Raw genomic sequence first — 26,770 nt, forward strand, 5'->3', positions numbered from 1 at the left:
CTAAAACAAAAAGAGATCAGCATATCAGTCCAGTTCTAAGATCCCTGCACTGGCTACCCATTACTCAAAGAATAGACTTTAAAATCTCCTTAATGGTTTATAAAGCACTTCATAATAGAAACCCAGACTACATTTCTGATCTTCTTCAATCATATATACCACTCAGACCTTTAAGATCATCACAATCAAACTTTCTAACTATTCCGAGAGTCAGAACCAAACATGGTGAAGCAGCTTTTAGTTTTCATGCTCCAACACTCTGGAATAAACTTCCTGCTCACTGTAAGACTGCCCCTACCTTGAGTTTATTTAAAACAAGGTTAAAAACCTTCTTATTTGACATTGCCTATTCTTAAATGTTTGTTTTTAAATATATTCAAACTGTAATATTTTATTTTGTACATTTTTAATCTGCTTGGGCTTTAATTTACTTTCTTTCTATTATCTTCTTGTTGTTTTTAACTTGTTTTGTACAAGCACTTTGAATTGTCCTTGGCTGAAAGGTGCTATATAAATAAAGTTGCCTTGCCTTGCCTATTAGCAGGTCAATAATTAGAGTCCATTGCAGAGACCCAATCTTGGTGAGTATGGACGGCGTGAGAGTGTGACAGGTTGCCAGCTCATTACCGGGAAACACAAAGACACACAGGACAAACAACCATTCACACACACTTAGGGACAATTTAGATAGATCAATTATCCTAGCATATATTTTTTACTTGTTGGAGAAAACAGGTACTTGAAGTAAACACACATGTGTCTTGCTCGATGACACAATGTCTTTGACAGACGAAACTGGGGTTTGAACCTGTAACCCACCGGCTACAGAATGGACTCCTACTATCTGAGCCTCCCAAAACCTATGCTTTAGGACAGTATTGTTCTTTTTAGGCACCGTGACTCTGAATGGCCAACGGGAGATGATGCCTGTGGTGACTGGAGACCTGGTGTTGCGCAAGGCCACTTCTTCATTCATCGTCATCCAGACTTTTGGAGCCCAACTTCTATGGTACTTAGATGGCTCCTTTACCCTCATCAGCCTACAGCCTGGTTTTGCCAACAAGGTGATACTGAGACCACATGTGGTTCTTTTCTTAGACATCCACTTTGAGAAAAACAGATTCCTGCATGCTTATTTGGTTACCTGCTTGAAGAAACAAGTCACTTTGTATGCAGTCATTTCTATGTGAATGTTCCGTTAGCAGTGGTGAATGGATGCACGTGTTGTGTTTAAGGTGCGTGGTCTATGTGGAACTCTGACTTGGAGCCAGCATGATGACTTTACCACGCCAGAGGGAGATGTGGAGAACAATGTTTTATCCTTCGCAGAGAAATTCACAAGTGAGCCCTGCACCCTGCCTGGAGGAACTCCAGCTGACCCCTGCTCCACCTACACCCAGAGGAGAATCTACGCCCAAACAGTGTGTGCCGTCATACATAGTCCGGTCTTTCAGGTAAGTGTGTATGAAGAGAGTTTTGTCTTCCTACCTCTCTCTTCTTGAACAAACAATCGTCACACCTCTACCCTGCAGGTGTGTCATGATGTCGTGGACAGGGAGCCATATTTCCGTCTCTGCCTGTCGGAGGTGTGTGGTTGTGTTCCACAGAGGACATCATGTCACTGCACCGTCCTCACTGCCTACGGCCGACACTGCGCTCAGGAGGGCGTCTCAGTCCAGTGGCGCAACCAAACACTCTGCCGTAAGATGGTCCCCGGCCCTCTTATAAAAGATTACTTTTTTATTCACAGTGCAACTTGTCTGGACAAAATACACACAATTAGTACCTCTAAGTTGCCCACCCATTGTTTAAAATAATTGTTTGCCTCCCAGATACACGTATGTTAACAGTAGATCTCTTCCTACCCAGCGGTCCAGTGCACAGGGGGCCAGACGTACCAGGAGTGCGGTCGTGCCTGCGGTGGCTCCTGCTCAGACCAGCGTCAGGGCCGGAGCTGTGACGAGTTCAGCTCTGAATCGGGACGCAGCGTGTGTGTTCCAGGTTGTCAGTGTCCAGCGGGACTTGTACAGGACCAGCAAGGCCAGTGTGTGCCCATCTCTCTGTGCCCCTGCATGGAAGGTGACAAGGTGTATCCAGCAGGCGCTGTGGTCCAGAAAGGCTGCAACACTTGGTATGTAGAGAGGTGAAGGAAATGACACAAATTATGTCAAGTCAGATATTTCTTAACTTATGTCTAAGCCAGAACAACAGTGCTTAATCTTTACATATTGTAGGGTATTCTCCAAGATGAACTTATCTTGTGTTTTACTTTTTTTTAGGAAAATGAATAACACATAAAGATAGAGTTTCCAGTTTCTTTCACACTGTGGTTTTCTTTCTCTTCAAATGGTCAGGACATCTTTAGTAGAGATTTGGAAAGCCTCTGCCAGAAAACCGAAGGTGGTCTGTTATTGGGAAAGAGTCATGATCCAAGAAAAATAGATGTTAGTCAACATCTATTTGACTAACATCTATGTTGCTTTCATCAGAGAGCTCTGATGAAAGCAACCTAGAGATGGTTCACCAGACGCAATATATTTATTCCAGTGTCATCATAGTTCCCAAACCTGCAGTCAACTGAAACTGCAGTTTCTCATTCTCAGATCCATCATTTAGTGTATTTTTTTCCCCAAAAGTGAATAAATGTTAAATGTACATTTAATCCATTTGAACGGATTAAATGAAGCAACTTTAGTTGAACATCACATTTACATTAAGTCTAATACGGGTATTATTTAGCACCCTATTTATGATGACCAATGAACATAGTAGACTAGCTCAATATCAATCTATCAAAGAAAGAGACTATAGATGGCCTGATCACTGTCTGATGTGGTTCTATGTCTGATTTGTAAGAGCAGATCAGAAAATTGACTTTCTGATCTGCTGAGTTTATATGTGCCGCTTTCACTATCTGATGGTGGAGATGAGGTGTGGAAATTTAGCTCTTCAAAGTTACCACAATTAAACATGAAACTAGAATGTGACACCGAAAAGATGTTTTCAAACTAATGTGTTGATAAAAGTGAAACGAAATTATGCAAATGTGTGAAATGTTACCATTAGAGCATCGCTCTCCTTCAGAGAGTCTGAAGACACGTTCTGTCTGAAGAGGAGACGCGGTGGTGAGAGAGCTCTGATGAAATCACTCTATGATCCTGCTCCCTGATCCAGGATAGGTTGATTTCATTGCATTTCTTCACCACATCACAACGCATGCAGTTTCCTCAAACTGCCCTCTTAAAGCCTGTAACGGAGCCGCCTGATCTGATATCTACTCTAAGCTTTATGTGCCGTCGACATTGTCTTTCTAGTGCCGACAGCAATCTGTCTGTTGAGCTGACTCACTGTACTGCGAAATGGCTAATGATTATACAGATAAACAAAACCATATACATTTAGTGCCTCGAGCGACAGTCAAAAGGCAGCAAAAGGATTATGATAAAAGCTGAGCACGTTTTGTTGACATGAATCTTTATGGATGTGTTGTAAACCTGCCTGAGAGAGCAGAAATATAGCAAGCATGAAAGATCAGGAATGCATTTCAATCCACTCAGCAGGTTTATATGGAAACATTTTTCTGTGTCACACACAGGCGTTCCAGTTTTCAGATAACTCTTAAAACTTTTGTGAACAGCTCACATTATTCTCCCTCTCTTTCCAGTGTGTGTGAGCAGGGAGCGTTTAACTGCACCCAGGAGCTCTGTGAGGAGGTACAACAGTGCCCCCACTCTCTGGTCTACTCTCCACGCTCCTGCCTCCTGACCTGCTCCAGTCTGGAGCCTCCTGGCCATCAACCTGTGTCCAGCGTTTCACAGTCCAGCTGCAGGGAGCCGCTGTCTGGCTGTGTCTGTCCTCAGGGAACTGTCTCTCTAGTAGGTGAAAATTCACATTAGCCTTTTCTCAGGGCTAAATGGGAGAGAGATAAGCAGCTGCTCCTGTATCCCCTTGCAAAAGTATGAAAGAAGGCCATTCTAGCAGGATGATACTGCCACCGCCGTGTTCTATTTGATGGATGTTGTAGGGATTATTGTAGTTTCACTTTTTCCCCCACATTCAGGATATTGCATGTCTGAACAAAACAGTTAATTTCAGTGGTTCTTCAGTTCTGATTTGGTATCTGTTCTTATTTTGGTTCAGATCAGTCTGTTTCTGTTTTCCTTTGGTTCAGTACTGTCTTAGTTATTAATCATTATTAATCATGTTTCTTATGTATAGTCATTCTTTAGAGGTAAATTCATTTCCTAGTACCAGTGTACTCTCCCTCGCCCCCATGTACAACTTTCTCTCTCTCTCCTCTCACACCTGCAACCAGTTAGCTAATTAGTCCAGGTCCATTGTTCCACCATTCACTCTCCCAGTAAAAACACCTCTTCTCCTCTCTCTCTGCATATGGCTCCACTTCAACCTGAAAACATCAGTTTTTTTTCTGCTTATGTATCATTTCTATTCCTTTGAACCAGAATGGAATAAACAAGATGCTAAGTCTTCTCTTCACTCAGGCAGACTACTGTAATCCCTCCATTAACTCCTAACATTGAATAGTCTAAATTTAGCTTGAGGCAAATTGGAATAACAGATGAAGCTACTGAAGTTAACGCAATAAAAACTTGTAATGAATAAAGCATATGTAGATCTATTGGTAGAATGGCCCTGGAGACATGGCAGGCAGCCGAGCTCCATGATCTGTGCTCCTAACTCTGGATCTTCACACGTTTCAGGAGGATCGCTGTGTTCCTCCAGAGGAGTGTCCATGTCACCATAACGGTCAACTCTATTACACAAATGAAACCATCACTAAAGACTGCAACACATGGTAACATCCACAGCTGTGGGTTGACATCCCCACCCTGTAACTTTACCAAACAAAGTTTTTTATTTTATTTATTTATTTTTCCTCCCCCCCTACAGTGTGTGTAAGGAGCGGCGCTGGCACTGCACCCACACCGTCTGTGCCGGTGTGTGCGTTGCCACCGGAGATCCACACTACGTGACGTTTGACGGTCGCTGCTACTCGTTCCTGGGTGACTGCCAGTACGTGCTGGCCCGGGAAAACAGCGGCTTGTTCAGCGTGACGGCGGAGAACGTGCCGTGTGGCAGCACCGGCGTCACCTGCACCAAGTCTGTCACCCTCAGCCTCGGAAACACGGTCATACACCTGCTGAGAGGTAACACACACACACACACACACACACACGCACACATGCTGTTTGGGCAAAAACCTGATGAAAGATTGAAAGATTGACGTTGCAGACAACCTGTGGTGATTCTTGCACAGCAGGCAAACAATTAAAGTAAGAAAATGACTTTAAATGATTGACTATTGCTTGGCTAAACAAGCATTAGAAAACTAGTTTGGGCCACAACTTACACAACACTTCTGTTTTTCTTCTATTTCTTATGCCACCCTGGGTAAAGACTAGAGCTGCATCATTGCAGTTTTCTAGCTGATTGCTGATTACCGATCTATAAAATGCTGGACCTGCCGATTCCGATTTTGTCCAATACCAATTTATTTTGTTGCCTGGAATATTGCTAAAAATAGTAAACAAGTTGCTGAGTTGGCATCAGTAGAGTGACTATTGTTAACTGTAAACATGGGGTCATGACCTGGTGGGCTGGTCTATCAGTCAAACATCTGTAATGGGAGAGCAGAAGAGCACAGCAGGTGATTTTTAGACCTATGTTCTCTAGTAATAACTCATATTACCATTCTCAAAAGGAATGACAGCAGCTTTTTCAGTCTGTGTTCATACATTGGTGAAATGACCAATAGTTGTTTGTTTGATTCCAACTTAAACTTGAATTCAAGGATTTCTTAAAGAAACCAGCTTGTAACCTTCAGTGGACAGCTTTTTCTATCACCTTTAAATTTATTTTAGAGGGAAATGTACAGAACATGCATCTTTTTCATCAGAATATGTTTCCTAGGAAGTAGGAAAGTAGTTTGGTGACTTAATTTGTCTCGTCTGTGGTGTTCAGGTAAAGCAGTAACGGTGAATGGAATGCCTATTTCCTTACCAAAGTCCTACAGCGGCAGTGGTCTGGCTCTGGAGAGAGCAGGCATGTTTGTCGCTCTCTCTTCCCGACTAGGAATCACCTTGCTCTGGGATGGAGGTAAGCCACCTTCCAGATCAGGCTTTTCTTTCTCACATTCGGCATGTTGCCTGTAATAGTTCTTGGTGTTTGCTATTGAAGCTAATCCTGTGTTCTTGTTGTTGTTTTCTTTTTTCCACCAGGGATGCGTGTGTATGTGCGCTTGGCGCCCCACCTGCGGGGTCAGGTGGAAGGCCTGTGCGGGAACTTTGACGGAGACACGGAGAACGACTTCACAACACGGCAAGGAATCACGGAGTCCACGCCGGAGCTGTTTGGAAATTCTTGGAAGGTCAGCCCTTCATGCCCCGACGTGGAAAACCAGGACCTCAGAGATCCCTGCGCTGTAAGTTCACCATGGACATCCGTCCGTGTGTTCGTTCTCCCAGTGGAACAAACCACTGGTAATGACGGTTGTTGCCTTTTCAGCTGAATCCCCACAGAGTGACCTGGGCCAGGAAGAGGTGTGCAGTGCTGACTCAGGAGCTGTTTTCACGCTGCCATGCTGAGGTTTCCTTCCAGCAGTATTATGACTGGTGTGTCTTTGATGCATGCGGGTGAGTGACACGACTAATCACAGAGTTTTGGCTTTGAGATCTGCATTGTGCATCTAGTAGCTCTGCTGCCTTGAAAGCAAAAAGAAGCAAAAAAACTAAAAAAAAAAACTGGGTTTGCATTCCAAATTCTTTTATTATTTGGGGAGTTGTTTTTTTTTTTTGCGGTACATATTTTGTAATTCCTTGAAGGTTGAGCATGTGTTTTGTTTGCTCTGTGTTCTGTTCTGTTTTGTCTTCAGCTGTGACTCCGGTGGGGACTGTGAATGTCTCTGCACAGCTGTTGCTTCATATGCAGAGGAGTGCAACCGGAGAGGAGTCTACATCCGCTGGAGGTCTCAGGATCTCTGCCGTACGTCACATTCGCACACCAAACACTCCCCGAATGTCAATCAACACGTATTAAAATGACACAAAAGAAATTAAAATGACATTTTAATAGTATATATTTTTTAAATGGCAATATGGAGAACATGAGACTATGATAAATCATATTCTAACTTTTTCCACTTTAAGTTGAACACAAATCCAACCCTCCAACTCTACCTTGTAGATTTATTTTTCTGCTGATGTTCAGTTGTTCCAACCATCCCAGTATGGTTTTAATTTAGAGCGTAGCGTATTGTTCAATAACGTTTTGGGGGATTTTAGTCTGACCTGAACAATGGAAATGTTTCTCAGCTCTACTTGCTGTTTAATGGCGAAGTGAAGGAAACTGATTGATCACTGTTATTAAGAAATGTCTTCACTGATTGCCGAGTATGTTTTGAAATGTCAGAAATAATTTTTAAAGAGCTTTGAACTAGTAGGAAGAACATGTTTTTCATTTAGTTGCGTAATAATTCTGCACAACATCCAAAAAAATGTCTGGAGTTTTTTTCCAACTGTCATAAGGTCATCTTGATGAACTGCAGCCAAAAATCACTTTGGTTTTGCACAATCAAGTCAATTTTCTGAACTAATATTCATTTCACATGCACTTACCCTTATCAGTGTTAGTCATTATTGTGTATTCTAAAATAATTAATACACTCTGTTAGAAAACCTTTTTTGGATCAGAAATATTAACGGAAATGAGCTGAAAGTGACAAAAATGTCATCAATTTAGTCAGAATATCAGATTTCTGTAAATCAAATTAGACCAAAAACTTGACCTGGTTGAGTGAAATGCATGTCATTTTTGGATTCAGCTGTGCAAAATAGTCCAAATTCTGTTGAGAAAACCTAGACAACTTCCATAAGATATCTTTTTATAACCCAGTGTAGTTGCCCAATAATTGTGCACATATAGATATTCTCCCAAGAAAGTCACAACCTCACTTTTAGTCTCTTACATTCTCATGTTTGAGGCTTATAACCATTTTTGGGTTAACCGAGAGTAATTCTGTACAGGATGAATGTCATGTTAAAGGTAGAAAGAGTTTTAAAATGATTTCTAATGGTCTCATTTTTTGTACTTCACAAACCACTGTTTGGTTAACTTTTCATGTCCGCTGGTGAGCCTGCATTTAAGGAGCTTCTGCTTCCATGCCCTGCAGCTCTTCAGTGTGATAAAGGACAGCTCTATGATCCGTGCGGTCCAGCCTGCACCCCGTCCTGCCCTGGTGTCCAGCAGAGTCCACACTCTCAGTGTGGGCTGCTGTCCTGTGTGGAGGGCTGCTTTTGCCCTGCAGGCACAGTCAGACACGGTAACAAAAAGATGTGCTACGTAAGGTGTAATTATTTACAATACATCCATTAGGGACCTACAAACTACATAGGAGTAGTTTATGCGGATATTCGCAAAAGACCCAGCTTTTATTTTGACAGTCTGATTCTGGTTATCTGCATATAAAATTGCATATATGGCTTGTTAACTAAATATTTTTGCTTTGGCAACCTAAATAAATAGCTTGTTTAATTTGGAGCTAAAGACTTAGTTTGGAATGGTGACGTTTAGAAATGAATGAGAACATTTTACTCTTTTTCTCTCTTATGACAAGCTAAAAAAAAAAATATTGCTTTTAATGTTTTACGGTAACTTTTCAAAACGTATCCTATAAAACTATGCAAAATAGCCAAGGAAAACCTTTAAAAAAAAATTTCAGATAAGGTTTGCAAAGCAGAGCAAACTTGAATATGAAGCAAATTTCAGAACAATATGCTTCATATCGCTCCATAGGTGACAGCTGTATAGAACCCACCCAGTGTCCCTGTGAATGGGAGGGCTCCATGTTTCCACCTGGAAGTGCCATCACCAATCACTGTCAGAACTGGTCTGTCCGTCTAAAACCACGTGAAAAAAACCCTAATCTGTTTTAATGTTAGAGAAACAGATGGCCTGGAAATCTGACCCCTGTTGTCGTTTTGTCCAGTTCCTGTGAAGAGGGTGTGTGGCGCTGTGAGGGCGTGTCTTGCCCTCCTCCCCCGCCTCCTTGCCTGGAGTCAGAGTTTTCCTGTGCCAGCGGACGCTGCATCTCCTCTCAGTGGGTGTGCGACAACGAGGACGACTGTGGAGACGGTTCGGATGAGGTCTGTCCAGCCACCTGCTCCCCGGAGCAGTTCAGATGTGCCAGCAGCCCGAGGTGATTCCTGACCCCCAGCTAAAACAATCCTTCTGACATCAACATGTGAAAACGCAGCCCAGAAAAGGTTGCTTAATAGGAGATTTGTTTTCTTTTTTTTTTTGTTCACAATTTGAACCAGGTCAAGTTAAAACTGCCATATTAAGAGTTCTGGGTGCAGCCAGGCTTGTCACGATGACAAATTCTGCTGGACGATAAATTGCTCCAGACGTTATTGTGATAAACGATTATATTGTTTCTTTTGAGACTATTTTTAAATAATATAACGGTAATGGCAAAATACAAATGCAAGAGTACTTAGCATCCAGCCTTTGGTAGAAAGAGTGAAAAACAGAGATAATTGATAAATCATGCCAATAGAAATGATTGGCTTTGTTTTAATTTATTTCTCAGTAAATCAATAATATCAATAATTTATTTATAATTGTGACAGGCCTAGGTGCAACATATTTACAGATAGATTTTTTTTTAAATTACCTTAATTGAAAAAAATTAGATATTTTTATACTTAATTACTGCTCTGACTGAGTTGTTGCTTCAACAAATGCCTTTTTTGAGTCTGTCTACTCCGGTTAGTGACAAATCGATTACCAAATTAGTCAACAAGTATTTAAATAATCGACTCGTCACGATTAATCCGATTAATGGTTTCAAATGAATCCAACATTTGCTGTCATGACTTGAGTCAGTTTTACAGTCAGTCTTTCTGCAGGACTAAAACTCTTAAAGTGAATTAAGTGAGATAACCCCGACCTTGCAGTGGACCATGTTTGAACCTGGCTCTGCGTTGTGATGGCCACCCAGACTGTGCTGACCAATCGGATGAGGAGTTCTGCGGACCCCTCACCCCGGCGCCTCTGTGTCCTCCAGGAGAGTTTCAGTGTGCCAACGGAAAGTGTCTTCCAGCCAGCCGTGTGTGTGACGGACGGCTGGACTGTGGCTTCGCTGATGGGTCTGATGAGCAAGGTGAACGAACACAGAGAAATACATTTTTAGCTGGTTAATAAATTAACTTCATGGTAAGTTTTATCCATGTTCATCCGGTTTCTTTTCCTCTGTTTGTTGATGGGTTTTTATGAACTGTGTTCTGTGATCTATCACCTGTTCAGACTGCGGTGTGGTCTGTGATGAAGGGGAGTTCCTGTGTCCAGGAGGACGCTGCATCCTCTACATCCACCGCTGTGACGGCCATGATGACTGTGGAGACCTCGGTGATGAAAGGGGGTGTGTTTTCCTTTTATTTTTCTAATTTTTTGAGAATTTAAATACATTTTTAAGCATCTAAGAGACTAAAATTGGTTTCTTTGTTTAGTTTTTCTGCTAGTGATAAATCAGTGCCAATAATGCAAATATTTCAAACGACTCGCAGGGTTTTTTAAGATTTACTGAAAAACATCTTGACGCTACGCAGCTGGCTTCTCCCTTATTGTTTCTGTGACCTCATATTACGGCCATGTCCTTTTAAACAGTTTATTCTGGGCTTTTAAGGATCTCATCCAGACTCCCTGAATTGCAGGTGTGTGTGCTCACCGGGAGAGTTTCAGTGTCCCGACGATCAGTGTGTCCCTGCACACACACTCTGCGATGGACACAGAGACTGCCCTTCAGGAACAGATGAAGCTGTCTGCCCAAGGAAAGGTGAACAGTAACATTCTAATGTCCAGTCTACAGACAGGACAATGCTCAACGCTGGGTGTATGGCAATTAGCTTGCACAAGAAAAAAGATCTGGAATAGATGCAAAACAATGCAGTCAATGCTTGACTAGTTCATATACTTCAGTTTTTAACTTCTCTAATTCTTAAGCTAACTTTTGGCTAACTTGTTTGGAAGCATCAACAAGTCTGAATAAAACAGAAAAGGAACCCCGAACTCTGTCTTAGTGCATCAGCTACCAACCGGACACAGCTGGTTTGGCTTGTTTGATCAAAAGCGTTGAAATAAAGCTTCATTTTTCTCTGTTCTTACCTCATGTCCTTTCAAATGATATATTCTGGTCTCTTCAATTTAAGTGACCCAACATGTCGTGTGTTTTCTTGACGTTGCAGTGACCTGTGCTCCCCATCAGTTTGCCTGCAGCGATGGTTCATGCGTTGACAAAACGAAGCTGTGCGATGGAACGGCGGACTGTCCGGGCCGAGAGGATGAGAACGGAACCAGCTGCTACTCTGGAATCACTCTGTCACCTGTCACGCCATCTTCAGGTAATAAAATGATCTTAAATAAATAACTAAATAAATCAATTAAGTATTACTCTTAAAGGTGTTACCCATCTTTAAGTTTTTAAAGTTCTCCTCGTGTCATCATGTGGTTTGTAGAAAAAGGACAATACCTGATACAATACCTGTTTGTAGAAGCCAATAATTGTTACAATTGTAATTCTATTTTTCTGCATATGTTTAGTGTCTCAACACACGACTGTTGTTTGACTGTGAAGATCTTCCACAGAACTGTTGTTCTCTCTCCTGGCACTGGCCTGAATGTCGATCATACCAACACAGAAAAAAACAATCTCTCAAAATTTAAAGAAGGATAACAGAGTAGAGTTCCAAAACCAAAATACTACCAGTTGTAGGGAGGAGTGACTATCTGAAACCTGCCCTGAAATACTTTTTGTTGGTTCATTCAAGGAGTCCTGGCTCTTTGAAAAGGTTAACTGAAAACTTAATCCAACAGAAAGTGCCATATTTGCAAAGGATCAGACTTCTGTGCATCTCTAAAGTGATCTTACCATGACATCTTCCAAGACAGATGTCAGGTTTTGTCAACGAAAGCTCCCTTGGTGCAGTTTGTAGGTCCTATGAGTTGAGGTGTGCCAGCGGGGGGCAGTGTGTGCCTCAGGCGTGGCGTTGTGACGGGGAAACGGACTGCGTGGACGGCAGTGATGAGCAGGATTGCGCTGCACCCTGTGGACCGGGCCAGGCGCTCTGCCTCAGTGGGGACCAGTGCGTGGATTACCAGCAGCTCTGTGACGGAACCCCCCACTGCAGAGACTCATCTGACGAGAGCATCAACACCTGCGGTGAGTTTGTAGTCATGCTAGTGTGAGCGTATCGGTTCCACAGAGGACATGTTTGAACGTTCTGATTAATTGGAAACGAACCGTCCGTCTCCCAGGCTCCGTTCGGATACCATCCTGTCCGGGAAGCTTCCCGTGTGACAACCGCACCTGTGTGAATGTGACCCAAGTCTGCAATGGCGTCCCAGACTGTCCACGCGGCGAAGATGAGTTGGTGTGTGGTGAGTTCACATTACATGAGGAGAAGAGGGCGATAAAGTGTATAAAGTGGGGAAGAAGAGACAATAGAACATGTTCTTTTGCATTATAGGAACTACCGGATTCAGAGAAACAAGTTAGTTTGGAACCTTAATCATTTGAAAATGAAATTTGACATTGTTGATTCGTTGCAAAAGGATTCAGGAAGCAGAGGAAATCAGGCTATATATGATTTCTTTTTTTTAAGCAGTGCAAGTTGTATAGTATGATCTGTTTTTTTCTTTCTTTTTTGTTTTGTATTGTTTTGTGTCATGTGGTTCACACTCCTTACAGGTTGGTGGCGGTAATGCTCACCTAACGTTTTTGGCCAACCGCCAATAAATTTTGAGAAGAAGAAAAAAGGGGGGCAGGGGAGAAGAAAGAAAGAAAGAGGGCGAGAAATTAAAGAATTTAAAATACAGTGTCTTGCAAAAGTAATACTATTGTTTCTTTTCCATATCCGGTCACCCTACAACCACAAACTTTACTATATTTTATTTGAATGTTATGCAACGAACAACACAAAGTTACATTATACTGGTGAAGAAGTGCCTAATGATTTAGTTGAATAAAAAGTTTAGATTAAAATTCTAAAGTCTGGCATGCATTTCTATTCAGCCCTCCTAGTCAGGACTTGGTAGAGCCAACATTCGTTCTAATCACAGCTACACATCTCTACAGTTATGTTTACCATGGTTGTACATCTTTGAACTGGAATTTTTTACAGGTTTCTCCTTTCAAACTTGATTAAGTTCAGTCAGATTTCTTACCACAGCCTCATTCACAGATTCTTATCTTAGGTCTAAACCTTAGGCCACAATTTTTACTTCTTAGACCAGGACTTTTTTTTTGGCTTCTTGTATTCCTTCTTGCTATTCTTCCAAAATGACCAAATGTGTGGAGTTAACAATTCTGCAGCAACTAGAGTTTCCACTGATCTTTTGGCTGCTTCTCAGATTAATGCTCTTCTTATTCTGCTTGTCAGTTTAGATTAACATAATTGGTTGGTCTTCAGTGTACCATCCTGCATTATCAAATAAAGCAGTGACTGTGGATCATATCATCTGAAAATGGAAGGAGTAAGGTGGAGGGTTTCTAATTTGCAATACTTTGTCTTGCAGTAAATCCTCAGCTTTGTCTCTGATCTGGGTTCTCTGTTCCTTGATCCTTATGAGGCTCTTTGTTCCCTGATGTTCTCTAACAAACTTTTAAACTGTTACAAAACATTTTCATTAATACTGGGATTATTACAGCCAGCTGTACTCTAAATATCAATTATGGGACTTTTGAAGGAGGTTCTTATTGCTTTATTTTTTTTTTTAGGGGTATTTGAGTAATGCTGGTGAAAATATGCACCAGACTTTTTATTGTAAAATCATTTTGTAAATGATGTATTCTTTGTACACTTTGTCGTAGTGATTTGTAAAGTCACAAGAAAATATACTAAAGTTAACGTTCAAGTTTCAGCAGGAGTTGGAAATTTAATTTCGTGCACAATATTTGACACTGGAGAAGCTCAAGAGGAAGAAATATGACAGTTGTAACATCTGTTTGCTAAAACGTTGAACGTGTTCTTGTTCCAAGATCAAACCGTCTCAGCAGCGCCCCCTGGCAGTCGAAACGTCTCTGCGCCCTGCTCTGAGTTCACCTGTATGGATGGAAGCTGCTTACCATTTAACAGGGTGTGTATCTAGCCACCATGTTAATCAGCACTGGCACACAAACTTCTTTAATAAAGTTGGTGATTTGATGAGCAAAATCAGAAAAGAAGATGTTAGAATAATTATGTTTTGTTATCATTCTTACATAAGTAGTTACCAGTTTGCTTTTCATTTAAAGGTTTAGTATTCACACCCCAGAGAGGAAGAATTTGTTAAACCGTGTGAAAGACAAAACTTGTTTTTTCCCTAAACCTTGAAGCTGCAGCTGCTTCTTATCTTGGGATACTCCTTAAACTGCGAGTGTGTAGAATGAAGTTCTTCCTTGTTTCAGAATAGCCCCCTTCTTTTTATTTATCACTCTCCCACATGTCACTCCTGACTCCTTTCTTTCCTCCTGCTTAATAAAAAGACAGGCTCTGCTACAGGGAGTCAGAATGCATGGTAAACACCTTGGAGAAGTGGTTTGATGTGTCTTCTCCTTCTGCAGAAGCTTGGTTGAAAACTCATAAACGTTGTCTGTGGTTGTCTCTTTATGAAGGTTTGAGAAATGCCTATCAGAAGACTTAACCGTCTGTTAAAAATTAAGCATTTTTAGACGTTTCAACATGAAACGTTTTGGATTATGTCAAGAAATTATTGAGAGCGTCTTGATGATGTTTGACCTCGCTCTTCGTCAGGTGTGTAATGGTGTAGCAGAGTGTCCTGACTCTTCACTCACCCCATCTGGAGGGCCCACAGATGAGCACGGATGTAGGACTTGGGGCTCTTGGGGCCCCTGGAGCTCCTGCAGCACCTCCTGTGGATCAGGAGCCATGAGCCGCCGGAGATCCTGCCCCCCTGGTGACCCACTTCACCGCTGCCTGGGCCAACACACGCAGAAGCAGCAATGCTTCAACACCACCTGCCCCAGTAAGCAGATGGAGAACAACTATACTTTAGCTATTTGTTTTTATTAATTAGATTGAGAGTCAGATGTTATATGGTCGTTGTTTTGCTTGTCCTCAGTGGACGGTCAGTGGTTGCCATGGAGCAGCTGGTCCAGCTGTTCCAGTGGTTGCGGTGGGGTGCAGGTGAGGCTCAGAGACTGCAGTCCTCCTCGCTATGGAGGTCGGCGCTGTTCCCAGCTCCCCGGACCTTCTAACATCTCCATGGAGATCAGTAAGGACTCAGCTATCAACGTACAGCTCACAGGACCTATATTTGTGGATGTGATTAAGATTTCCTCTATTATCTTGACGAAAACCACATTTATTAATTCTTGACATCAAATGACAAGATAGTTCTAAGAAGTGTAGACGTTACCAGCTTGTCTTCAAAATGTCTGGTTGAGCTGTAAACTGTTTTGAACTTAGTCTGGATCAAAGTCAGTTATCATTTCAGAGACGTCTGTGCATTTTAAAATGAGTTATATTATTATATGTTTAGTATGCTTTTAGAATGTGTTGCATCATATATGTACTATGTGCAATTCTTCATCTGCTTGGGCCACACTATTCAAAAGACAACCCCTACTCAATCCAAGGGAGCATTTGACTCTAAAAATGTATTGTCCATGTATTTCTGTGTAACATTAAAACATTCAGGGTTTTGAAGAAAGTGTCTAGAGCCAGTATTGCAATAAAAAAAAAAAACACTTGACGGTTGGTTTTATGGTCCTACAATCATGGGATCATAACATTGGTTCCACTTCTTGTTCTCCAGAACCATGTCCTGATGATGGCTGCGCTAACACCACCTGTCCTCCTGGCCTGGTGAGGCGCCGCTGTGCTCCATGTCCCTACTCCTGCGCTCACATCAGCAGTGGGTCGACCTGTGACCCTGCGGCGCCCTGCTTCTCTGGTCGGTTGACACTTTACAGCGCAGGAAGAGTTTAAATTGTGATTTCAAGTAATTACGCCTTCAGCCGACTTGGAAACTGTCGCTGTGAATCGTCACATTTCCCTCTTCGCCTTTAGGCTGCTGGTGCCCCGAAGGCCAAGTGATGAGCCACACACAGCAGTGTGTGTCACCCAGAGAGTGTGTGTGTGAGGTGGCCGGTGTTCGCTACTGGCCGGGCCAGCAGATGAAAGTGGACTGTGACCTCTGTGTGTGTGAGAGGGGAAGGCCTCAGAGGTGTCGGCCCAACCCAGACTGCTCAGGTGTTATACACACACACACCCACCTACACACGCGTTTGTTTTTCTATGTTTGCAGGGATTTGCAATTGACTTCCATTCACTTCTTCATCTGACCACTTACCCTAACCTTAACCCGAACCTTTACCAGTACATGCCTAAACCTAACCAAAAGTCAGTTCACACCTTAGTCCTAAATGTCATGTGTTTTCTTGGCTGGTTTTGGAACCTTGGTCCCAAAACCAGCACTTCCCCTAGTGGGACCAAAGTCTGGTCCCCACAATGTAATATGAGTTAGGAAAATAGTCCCTGAAATGTCTCAAATAGATGGCACACACACAAGCAACGCCTACAGACAGTGGGTAAACACATGAGCCGTTCTGTTCTGATCCCGCATATCTGTCTCTGACCCCCATAGTGCACTGCAGCTGGTCATCATGGTCTGAGTGGGGAGAGTGTTTGGGCCCCTGTGGGGTCCAGAGTGTCCAGTGGTCATTCCGGAGCCCCAATAATCCAACCAAGCATGGGGATGGAAGGGTGTGCAGAGGGATTTACAGAAAGGCTCGCCGGTAGGAACCATCCATTTCGCTTTCTGTTATTTTATATCCTTTGTGTGATGTCTCTATGAATAACACATCAATATCAGAGCCATCACTTTAGGGAAAATAAAGTCGAGTGAAAAGAAACTGTTCTAGGAAGATCACCTTCAATGACCGACACCTCTGCTGGCTGCTTCTTACTGTCCAGCTGGGCATTAATCCGTGGTTCTGGTCCGTCTGTGTGCAGGTGTCAGACAGAACCGTGTGATCAGTGTCGCCATCGGAGTCGATCCCATGTAGTTGGAGAAAGATGGAAGGTGGAGCCCTGTCAGTTATGCCACTGTCTTCCCAACCTCACGGTGCAGTGCGCCCCCTACTGTCCATACGCAGTCACTGGGTGCCCTATGGTGAGAGGACATGTGTCAGAGCTACTCTGTGTTTCACTGTGAGACTGAGCTGAGAATATTAGTTCTAAGCTAAATTGTAAATTGAACATTTCAGCATTAACTAAGAAATAGAACTTATATTTCTTCTACATGCAAACAGGTTCACTTGAGTGAATATTATTTCTTCTTCTTTTTTTATTAACCTTTATGTGAACTTGAGTCACTGACACTGTAATAACAGGATGTTTCTTTCTACTGAAGCTTCTCGCCTGATGCATGCAGTGCTGTGAAAAAGTATTTTCCCTCTTACAGAGTTCCTGTGGTTTTGGTTTGTTGTTTCATTTAAATATTTTAGACCATGAAATATATCTTAAGATCAGCCAAAGATCAGCTATGCAAATGCCAAAATTGGTGATTTCACTTATTTAGGACCAAAAGCCTTTTAAACAAACCAGATGTAAAATCATGGAATAGCTGTGACTTGATTTACTTAACTTCCACCTGACCTGTAGAATCAACAAAACAAACTGTCTGAGAATTTTTGCCTTCTTGGCGGTGTCACACATTTGCAACACATCTTGCGAGCACCAAGCCATTGACGTCTATCTTTAATATTAGGAATTGTTTGATTATCACATTTAGACATAAAAAAAAGAAAAGGAAAAAAATCTAAGAACTTTGAATGGAGACGAATACTTTTTCACAGCAACTTATAAAGTTGTGCATCTTTTTTGTTTTTAAGGGTCTAAAGCTCATCAGTGGAGAGGGGAGCAAGTGCTGCTACTGCCAAGGTAGTTTATCAATATATATATATATATATATATATATATATAAATATATACATATTGAATAGAGAAAATGAATATTTTCATTGTTCTACATGGTTCTGTCTCTTTTTATTCATTTATATTCGGTTTATTTACAGAATTTAGTTAAGTATTGAACATATATTTTTCTCCTTTTTAATATTTCGTATGGTTTTTCTAATATAAAACTCACACATAAGATTTCTGCAACAACTCAGGAAACCTGGTGGAGCGAAGAAAGCAAAGCAACCTAAGACAATTATTAGGAATGGAATAAGAAAGAAAAGGGACAATGACATTAGATCTTAACATTTTCTGTCCTTATGCAGTGACACACTTTAAGACACACACCTTTCATCCCAACACACATGGACTATAAATGAATCATCACAGGCTGCATGCATTCTTCACAGACACGATGTTGGATGTTTCACAAAATGTCCTTCACAGACAGTCCACTTTTAAATGTAACATCGTTGTCAAGAGAACGAACAGTGTGAAATGTTACATCATTTACTGTTTGATTTTAGACCCTTGAACATAATTTGTTTTTAACGATCTGTAGGGGATAATGGGACAGCGATGGTAACAGAAACCCCTGGCATTATGACATCCAAACCCAGGGATGTTACTCCCGTAGTACCTACATATCCATTTCCACCTGGAGGTTGGTGTCTTCTTTTATACACAGCAAATGTTACAGCACGTTACCATTCAGTATATTTAAATAATTCATTCTTCCTGTTAAGATGAGTGTTGGGTTCCTCTGGGTGTCCAGACCCTCCCAGTGTCTAGTTTCAGTGCTTCGTCCCACCAGGACGGCCACCCACCCGAAGCAGCACGTCTTCATGGGTGGGACCCCCGTAGAGATCTCCAGGTACTTCACACATTCTTAGCTTTCTGACACCTAACCTGATCTGGATCATCAATCCAGTCTGTATTTACCTTAATCCTTAAAGTCTTAATAAGCTCTCCTGGAGTAACAAAACATAAATGGTAGGCATTTTATTCACAGTCAGACCAAGTCATAAAACCGACACCGGTTATTTCCTGTTTGCCGTTCACATACAGGGCTGGAGTCCAGAACCAGAGGAGTATAAAGACCTGCCACAGAAGAGACGCGAAGGACAGAGTGTCAACACACAAAGCCCCTACATACAGATCGACTTACTCAAACCTTACAACATCACTGGTAAAGATTCCCACAGGTGCTTTCAAACAACTGGAATTGAAACTGTTGATTCAGTGTCTTGTGTTGAATTCTGTGAACCAACAGCTTTGTTGTGTGATTATCCCTCGTCCATTTATTAAAATATGTGATGACTGATCTGATTCCAGGTGTGCTGACCCAGGGAGGTGGGGTGTTTGGCACGTTTGTGTCCAGCTTCTACCTCGAGTTCAGCCTTGATGGAAAACGTTGGTACACTTACAAGGAGCTTCCTTCCGATGCGCCACCTAGAGCCAAGGTCAAAGATCAAACGACTCAAAAACGTTCAAACAGCTTCCACAGTCAAATCAATGTTTCTCTGCTCTTACTGCAGGTTTTTCTCGGTAACCATGACGATCGAGGTGTGATGGAGAGTAGACTGGAAAGGATGGTGTCGGCTCGGTTTGTTCGACTGTTGCCTCACGACTTCCAGAACGGCATCTACCTTCGGCTGGAGATCATGGGCTGTGATGATGGTCAGCAGATTGATGACAATGGTGTTTTGCCGACCTTGAAGAAAACGGACACATTTTTGTGGAACATTCCTCTTTATCTCCTCTCAAGGTTACCCCAGGTTAACTTTCCCAACCCCTCCTTCACCAGTCACTCTGGGTGAAGGCTGCAGAGAGAGAGAATTCCAGTGTGACAACGGTCGCTGTGTCCCGGCCGGATCTCTGGGAGTTGTCTGTGATGGAGTCAACGACTGTGGGGACGGATCAGATGAGAAGTACTGTGGTGAGTTATCTGCTCTGATTGGTCTGTGTAATTAATTCCCCATAGTGCACTCTCAACCAGAAAAAGGTGGAATGTTCCGTTCGTATTGGGGAAAGCTGGAGGTGTGTTCTTTACATGCGTAGCTTGAGAAATTGTCTTTTGCTAGAGACAAAAGAGAAATCCCACAACTGCTGAAATCTCATGCTACTCCATTGTTGCTTCAATGGTTCTTAGCGTAGCAGCACAACAGTGCAGTGTGAAAGTCAAAATGTAACAAATGCGGTGATTTTGGTATCTAATTGAGCCGTACCGGACTATCCAGTGAAAACACCCTTAGAAACAAGATGAGGAGATCAGTTGTCTTCTGGCAGCTTGGAGTTGAATTGGTGTTTTTTCTACACTTAAGTCGGTTTCTTTTGGATGTTTTCAGACCTACCCAGGGAACCTTAAGACATTCTCAAGCAAATGCAAGGAAGTAAATGTTTTGGGTTCTGTCATCTACTTTATCTCCAATAAGTGGAATACAGTGAATGAATACTTTTAATTATTTGTTTTTGGTTTAATTCACATTATGTCATTATTTCTCTATCTCAGTTTTGCAAAAGTTCTTTTGTAAGCTAAACAAATGAGCGTTACATTTAATGGACAGTCTCCTGTTGTGTGTGTAAAACATCTTTTGCAGGCACTCAACCTTCCTCCACAACCACTGCTCCACGCAGCTGTCCCATTGGTCACTTCTCTTGCCCGCCACCAGGGGGTTGCATTGAGGCAGACAGGCGTTGTGATGGTATCCCTGACTGTCCTAAAGGACAGGATGAAAATGGATGCCACCGACATGACATCACCACACAGTCAGACAGGTAAGGAGCGTACTCTTAATCGGATGCTTATATCTGTTCACCAAAATCGCTCTCATTCCTTTTTGCAATTTTATTTCCCACTTGCAGGCCACACACTCCCACCCCTTCTCCTCTGAAGACCCCATCAATGGCTGCTGTTACTCTCTCTACTGCAACACCGACTGTAAGGAAAATGTTTGATGAACATCTGTTCCAAACTAATTGTATTATATTCCCTGTTCAATGTAAACCAAATATCAAAACCCACAGTTAACAGTTCTGTCTTGAAATTGTATAAGCTTTAAAAAAGTAACATTTTCTCCTCAGTATTAAACTTACATCGTTGTGGCAATCATGCGGCCACTGCTTCAAACTTTAAAAGACAAAAGATTAGAGATGTTGCTGCTGTTTTAGTTTATTATTTGTTCCTTGTTGCTCACACAAATCTGTTCTAATCTGGATGTGTTTATGGAAAGGACGGCGGTCCAGGATACCACGGTAAGTTTCTGCTCTTTCTGAAGAACGTAATTAAATACCTTGAATTTTTCAGTGTTTCCATTAATAAACATCACATCTCACAGGCCTTTGCTCCTCTCCTCTTGGACTGGAGGATGGGAGGATTCACTACGGCCAGCTGTCCTCATCCTCTCAGCGTGAGAACAACCCCGCTGACGCCGGGAGACTAAACATCGTCCCCAACATGTGGGTGATGGCATTCACCTTTGCTTATAGTTTCCTGGTGTTGTTGACATTGGGGGTGCACCAATTGTAGTTTTCTGGCCAGTCACTGACCTTTTGAAAGTCTGTCTTGCTGATTCCGATTTGGTCGATTGGCAACAGTAGGGTGACTATGACCTTGTGTCAGTCAGCTTTCTATCACCGCTAAGCAGAAGGGGACAGTGACTAATTTTCAGACCTCTTTGTACGTAGATAAATGGATACGATTGGATTTTTGTATATTGGCCGGTCCCCAATTTGACGACTAAAAGGTTGATGGACACCTATTTAAATGATCATTTGAAAACAAAGATTCAAGTGATCAAAATTGTGTATTATTATCATCTCTTTCCTGCAGTCCAGTTATGGAGCCTGGCTGGAGCCCCCTACCTGGGGACCCCCAGCCATATTTTCAGGTGGATTTCCTGGAGCCTACTTGGGTGTCAGGAGTGGTGACACAGGGCAATGAGCGCATGTGGGGTTACCTCACCAAATACCGCCTGGCCTTTGCCCCCCAGAGCGCCCTTTTCTCAGACTTCACAGCAAATGGAAAGTTTGACAGCCCTTCCAAGGTGTTGGTTGTTTAATACTATGTAACCTATAAATCAATGAGATAGAACTCAGACTAAGTTTTGTGTAGTACTACATATGATTTTTGTCCTTTAGGTGTTTGAGGTTCGGATGGTGGGCAGGACCCCCGTGACCCGCTGGTTGGGTCGGTTGGTAAGAGCTCGGTACATCAGAATCATCCCTGTGGAGTTCAGGCATACATTCTACCTTCGTGTGGAGATTCTTGGCTGCAGAGGAGGTAAAGGACTTTAATGAGCATACACCGCTATGAAAGTATGATGAACAAAATATTGACAGAGAAAAAGTATAAAAACCCATTTGAACCTTAAGACATTTTGTCACATTTAAGCCACAATGTTCAGTGGTTTTATCTAGATTATATCAGGTCAACACAAACTAGCCCATAAGTATGAAGCGGAAATGATATATCGCTTTTTGATATATTTTTCTAAAACAATAATCTGAAAAGTACGATGTCCATTTCTATTCAACTCTCCTGAGATAATACCTTGCTTTGCAAACAGGAAGAGGATTCATAAAGACAACTGGGATGTATTTAGTCGTGTTGGAGTAAAGGGGATGAATACAAATATGGAAAGTTTCTATTACTATATGTAATTTAGACAGCTTAGTAAAGGGGGCTAAGTGTAAAATTGCTTTAGACGTTCCTTATAGATTCATAAAAACAATGTCTCTCTGACATGTGCAGATGAGTATGTGACCACATCGCCCTCTGCAGTTGGCACAGTGACAGTGCAGCGCTGCAGGCCAGGCCAATTTCTATGCCACCGCAGTGAAGAGTGCATCCCTGTGTCTTTGCTTTGTGACGGTCAGCCAAACTGTAAGGACTACTCTGATGAGACGAACTGTGGTGAGAGTTATGCAAAATTTAGCATTTAACATCAGATCAGTTCTTTGCCTTAAAATTTTCCCTTTGTCCTCTACAGGAACTGCACCCACCAGAGGCTTTCCAGGCCTCCGCAATCAGACCACCTACACTGGAAGACCTGGTATCCATGGTGACAACACAACAGGCGGTCCTGGGCTACACACTACCAAGTCTGAAGATGACTTTCCTGGTGTGGCTTCACCTGCAGTCACACCCAGATCTCAGCCGCCGAGTTCAGGTTACTGTGATTGTCTGATTCTCTTGTGTCGGCTGAATTACTTGTGTGCATGTTTGGTTCTAAACAATCAAGACCATCTTATTACCAGGAGTCACAACAGGCCAACCTGGACTCCATCTTACTTCCTCAGTGCAGCCTGGCGGACCCGGTCTTCAAACCACAGAAGGTGGGACATGATTTCCTCATATGATGTCTCTGGAATTATCTCTTTGCAGCGCAGTCAGAGTATAACCAGCAGGTTCTGTTGATTTACAGCACCGTCAGTCATCACAAGCGCACCAGATACCGGTTTGCCCAGAGTGCTTTGCATGGAGGGCCAGTTCACATGCTGGTCATTTGGCTGTGTGGACTCTGCACGAGTGTGTGACGGAAGGAAGGATTGCTTAGATGGTTCAGATGAAAAACGTTGTGGTATGAAAGATTGCTCTATACTTTCTTATCCGCCAAACCAGGGGTCTTCATGCCCAGGCCTCGATGGCTGGTGTCCTGCAACTTTGAGAAGTCTCTGCTTCAACACACCGAATCAGATATTGAGGCCATTAGAAGGGCTCTGGAGAACTTAACTGCATACTGAGGGGGTAATTCCACCAGTTGATTCATGTGTGTTGGACGTTAGCCTGGTAAAAACCAGCCCCTTGTTCTATACTCTGCTTCAAACATCCATGCGTCCGTCCATTCATTTATTTGTCCATCCATTATCATACACGCTTGTTCCTAGTGGAGTCATGAGTGCTGCTAGTGCCTCTTTCCAGTGTCCAGTGGTCAACGGGCGCGAGGCGGGGTCACCATGGACATGTCGCCAGTCTCTGCTTCAAACAAAGTATAGAAATTGAAAGCGTGGCTAACACAGACTGAATAGCTTTGATTCCAGGCTGATTGGACCAGGGACACATCTAAAAGTTGCAGGACACCAGCCCTTTAGGCCTTGTTTTGAGTAAACCCTGCTCCAAAGTTTTCACTACATTCTGAATGCCAGTCGTACCTCACCATGACCCTTCAGGCACAACAACCAGCCCAGCTGTAACTCCATGGCGCCCCCTGGTGCCCAGACCCTGCTCTCCAAAGCAGTTCTCTTGTGACACCGGCGAGTGTGTTCACAAGGATCGCAGGTGTGACCTGCAGAGGGACTGTATCGATGGATCGGATGAAAAAGACTGTGGTAGGTGTTACATACACTCTTCCAAAGTGGTCATGTGATCAAAGGGCTTGTGTATTTCTTACCTTATATTCTGCTCTCCTGCAGTGGACTGCATAATGTCCCCATGGACAGCCTGGAGTGGCTGCAGTGTGACGTGTGGTCTCGGCTCCTTGTTTCGGCAGAGGGACATTCTAAGAGACGCCCTGCCTGGAGGATCCTGTGGTGGAGCTCAGTTTGACAGTCGAGCCTGCTTTCCTCGAGCATGTCCAGGTTTGTATGCAGGACCTACATCTGACACCTATTAGCGGAGCCATTTGCTCAATACTGTGTTCCTTCTCCCAGTTCATGGTCACTGGTCGGCATGGACAGAGTGGTCAGAGTGTGACGCTCTCTGTGGAGGAGGGGTTAGACAGAGGAGCAGAACCTGCTCGGCTCCTCCTCCTAAAAACGGAGGGCGGGACTGTGAGGGCATGACCCGACAGAGTCAAACCTGCAACATCCAGCCCTGCACCAACGAGACAGGCACACAGACAGGTAAGGGTCAAACGCAACCACCTGTTCTCAAAGGTGAAACGTTTCTTCCAAACATAAGACTATTCAGATGCTTCCAACCAGATTGGTTTGATTCCTTTAGTCGACCAGAATGTGTTGTAACTCCACTAACAACCTGACCAACAGGCTGCGTCCGCGGCATGGTGCTGGTGAAAGAGGAAGATTGCCGTGCAGGACGGGTTGATCCCTGTCCTCCTACCTGCTCAGATCTGAGCATGACCAGCAACTGCTCTGCAACATGTATCATCGGTAAGACTCAGAAGCATGGTGTTTACATTTAATACAAGCTGCACGTGTCTTTGACGTGTATTGATTTTGTCAAGGGTTAACAGGACAAAGAAAGAAAAACATGCATCCGATCCCTCACCAACACCTTCCATCTTACTTTTTGGTGATTCCCAGGACAGGAGGGAAATGTATTCCCTCCAGGGGTTTTTGGATTAGAGCAATTTTTTGCTATAAACGGTGTCTTTCCCCAGGCTGCCGCTGTCCTAATGGGCTGTACCTTCAGGACAGCCGATGTGTGAACTCCAGCCAGTGTGTCTGTCACTGGGATGATGAAACCCTGCAGCCTGGCCAGGTGATCAGCAGAGATCAGTGCACCACGTGGTGAGAGATGCAGGCACATCTTCAAATATTAACGGGAAAAACGTGTAAAAAGAGAATTTAAAAAAAATTGTGAATAACAGTGAATGGATTGTTGGAATGCTTATTTGACCCCAGCATGTGCAGAGAAGGGCAGGTCACCTGTGACACTTCTAGATGTCTGGAGACCTGTCAGTGGTCCGCCTGGTCTGCATGGTCTCCATGTGATGTGACGTGTGGTGTGGGGTTGCAGCAACGCTACAGGTGAGAAAGTTTGTTTCTGTGTAGTTCAGGGTATAAGGCAATGATAGGCCCTTAGAGTATCAGCATTTCACTGTTGTGTTTTAAGAAAATTGTACTTTGGTTTGAATTCACTCTTTACCATCAATTTCCTGCTTCTTCCATCAGATGCAACGTTTTACTCAAAGCACTCTACTCCCATTACTTTTCATTTGCCCTCCTAACGAGAAGATGCTAACAAACTGATCCCAAACTGCAGGACATAATCTGGTTTTCAGCAGGTTCCTAAAAAGTTTATTTCTAACCTGAGTACAAAAACACATCGAAGCCAAAATTAAGAAGTTCTCTATGTGGAAACAGTAGACCGAGACAAATTCAAAGCTGTATGACAATCCCAAATTACCACATCTCCATCGTCATGCTTGATATTTGGTATGAGGTGTTAGGGCTGGTTTTGTTTTTCCGTGTATCTAAACATCTCTACTTTGGTCTCATCTGTCCATCAAACATTGATGTAGAAATCTTGTGGTTTCAGATACAACTTTGACAAACTTTTCAAACAATCCATACTCAATCCATACTCATCCATACTCAGCGTCATTTAGTCTTTTCCTGTTGTGTTAAGAACTATAATATAATAATGCTAAGTGACCCATGTGAAGTCTGAAATACAGCAACTGGGTTTCAGCATTATTTTATCTAGTCCAAACTTGGGGTAAAATCGATGAGATGTTCACTGCTTGAAAGATTTCCAGCTGTCCTTGCTGTCTTCCACCTGTGAATTATGGACTTATTATGGAATTATTTAAGAAATGACCTTTTGCCTTAACCAGATTGTTGGGCAGTAGCACTTTCCTCTCTAAGGTTAATAGCAGAAAATTATGAAGATAAAGATGAATGAGATCTTATCAAAGCTAATTTCCCTCTCTTCAGGTCTGTGCTGACAGCAGCTGGACCAATCAGAGCGCAGCCATGTTCGGGAGACGCCTCTGAGTCCCGACGCTGTTCCATCCCATGTCTCCCTGGTATCTGAGCTCACACTCACTCAATTGAATTGTTTTGTGGCTTGTTTTTTTTTTAACAACTTAATTGTTTCTAGTCTAACA

The 26,770-nt window shown here is 42.8% G+C and overlaps 1 protein-coding gene across 2 annotated transcripts in view; it reads left to right on the top strand.

Moving 5' to 3' along the window:
• The window catches only part of sspo (SCO-spondin), an 84,721-nt gene that overhangs the window by 16,468 nt on the left and 41,483 nt on the right, over positions 1–26,770 (top strand). For both annotated transcript variants that reach the window (XM_044104293.1, XM_044104294.1), the window contains 51 exons: positions 892–1,064; positions 1,236–1,454; positions 1,533–1,701; positions 1,870–2,131; positions 3,665–3,875; positions 4,722–4,816; positions 4,912–5,168; positions 5,983–6,117; positions 6,240–6,442; positions 6,526–6,653; positions 6,893–7,002; positions 8,189–8,338; positions 8,812–8,905; positions 9,005–9,214; positions 9,975–10,180; positions 10,324–10,438; positions 10,731–10,852; positions 11,262–11,417; positions 12,002–12,235; positions 12,331–12,453; positions 14,054–14,151; positions 14,808–15,039; positions 15,136–15,288; positions 15,832–15,969; positions 16,086–16,268; positions 16,663–16,813; positions 17,031–17,190; positions 17,912–17,960; positions 18,541–18,642; positions 18,725–18,852; positions 19,047–19,167; positions 19,314–19,441; positions 19,517–19,658; positions 19,747–19,917; positions 20,579–20,756; positions 20,844–20,919; positions 21,212–21,233; positions 21,317–21,437; positions 21,811–22,024; positions 22,119–22,260; positions 22,732–22,893; positions 22,970–23,149; positions 23,238–23,315; positions 23,405–23,560; positions 24,150–24,308; positions 24,393–24,557; positions 24,630–24,821; positions 24,966–25,088; positions 25,319–25,448; positions 25,563–25,688; positions 26,598–26,689. In XM_044104293.1, the coding sequence (XP_043960228.1) occupies positions 892–1,064; positions 1,236–1,454; positions 1,533–1,701; positions 1,870–2,131; positions 3,665–3,875; positions 4,722–4,816; positions 4,912–5,168; positions 5,983–6,117; positions 6,240–6,442; positions 6,526–6,653; positions 6,893–7,002; positions 8,189–8,338; positions 8,812–8,905; positions 9,005–9,214; positions 9,975–10,180; positions 10,324–10,438; positions 10,731–10,852; positions 11,262–11,417; positions 12,002–12,235; positions 12,331–12,453; positions 14,054–14,151; positions 14,808–15,039; positions 15,136–15,288; positions 15,832–15,969; positions 16,086–16,268; positions 16,663–16,813; positions 17,031–17,190; positions 17,912–17,960; positions 18,541–18,642; positions 18,725–18,852; positions 19,047–19,167; positions 19,314–19,441; positions 19,517–19,658; positions 19,747–19,917; positions 20,579–20,756; positions 20,844–20,919; positions 21,212–21,233; positions 21,317–21,437; positions 21,811–22,024; positions 22,119–22,260; positions 22,732–22,893; positions 22,970–23,149; positions 23,238–23,315; positions 23,405–23,560; positions 24,150–24,308; positions 24,393–24,557; positions 24,630–24,821; positions 24,966–25,088; positions 25,319–25,448; positions 25,563–25,688; positions 26,598–26,689 (7,644 nt within the window). The remainder of the gene's footprint in view (positions 1–891; positions 1,065–1,235; positions 1,455–1,532; positions 1,702–1,869; positions 2,132–3,664; positions 3,876–4,721; positions 4,817–4,911; positions 5,169–5,982; positions 6,118–6,239; positions 6,443–6,525; positions 6,654–6,892; positions 7,003–8,188; positions 8,339–8,811; positions 8,906–9,004; positions 9,215–9,974; positions 10,181–10,323; positions 10,439–10,730; positions 10,853–11,261; positions 11,418–12,001; positions 12,236–12,330; positions 12,454–14,053; positions 14,152–14,807; positions 15,040–15,135; positions 15,289–15,831; positions 15,970–16,085; positions 16,269–16,662; positions 16,814–17,030; positions 17,191–17,911; positions 17,961–18,540; positions 18,643–18,724; positions 18,853–19,046; positions 19,168–19,313; positions 19,442–19,516; positions 19,659–19,746; positions 19,918–20,578; positions 20,757–20,843; positions 20,920–21,211; positions 21,234–21,316; positions 21,438–21,810; positions 22,025–22,118; positions 22,261–22,731; positions 22,894–22,969; positions 23,150–23,237; positions 23,316–23,404; positions 23,561–24,149; positions 24,309–24,392; positions 24,558–24,629; positions 24,822–24,965; positions 25,089–25,318; positions 25,449–25,562; positions 25,689–26,597; positions 26,690–26,770) is intronic.

Source organism: Gambusia affinis, linkage group LG21 (assembly GCF_019740435.1).
Source record: "Gambusia affinis linkage group LG21, SWU_Gaff_1.0, whole genome shotgun sequence".
Lineage (NCBI taxonomy): Eukaryota > Metazoa > Chordata > Actinopteri > Cyprinodontiformes > Poeciliidae > Gambusia > Gambusia affinis.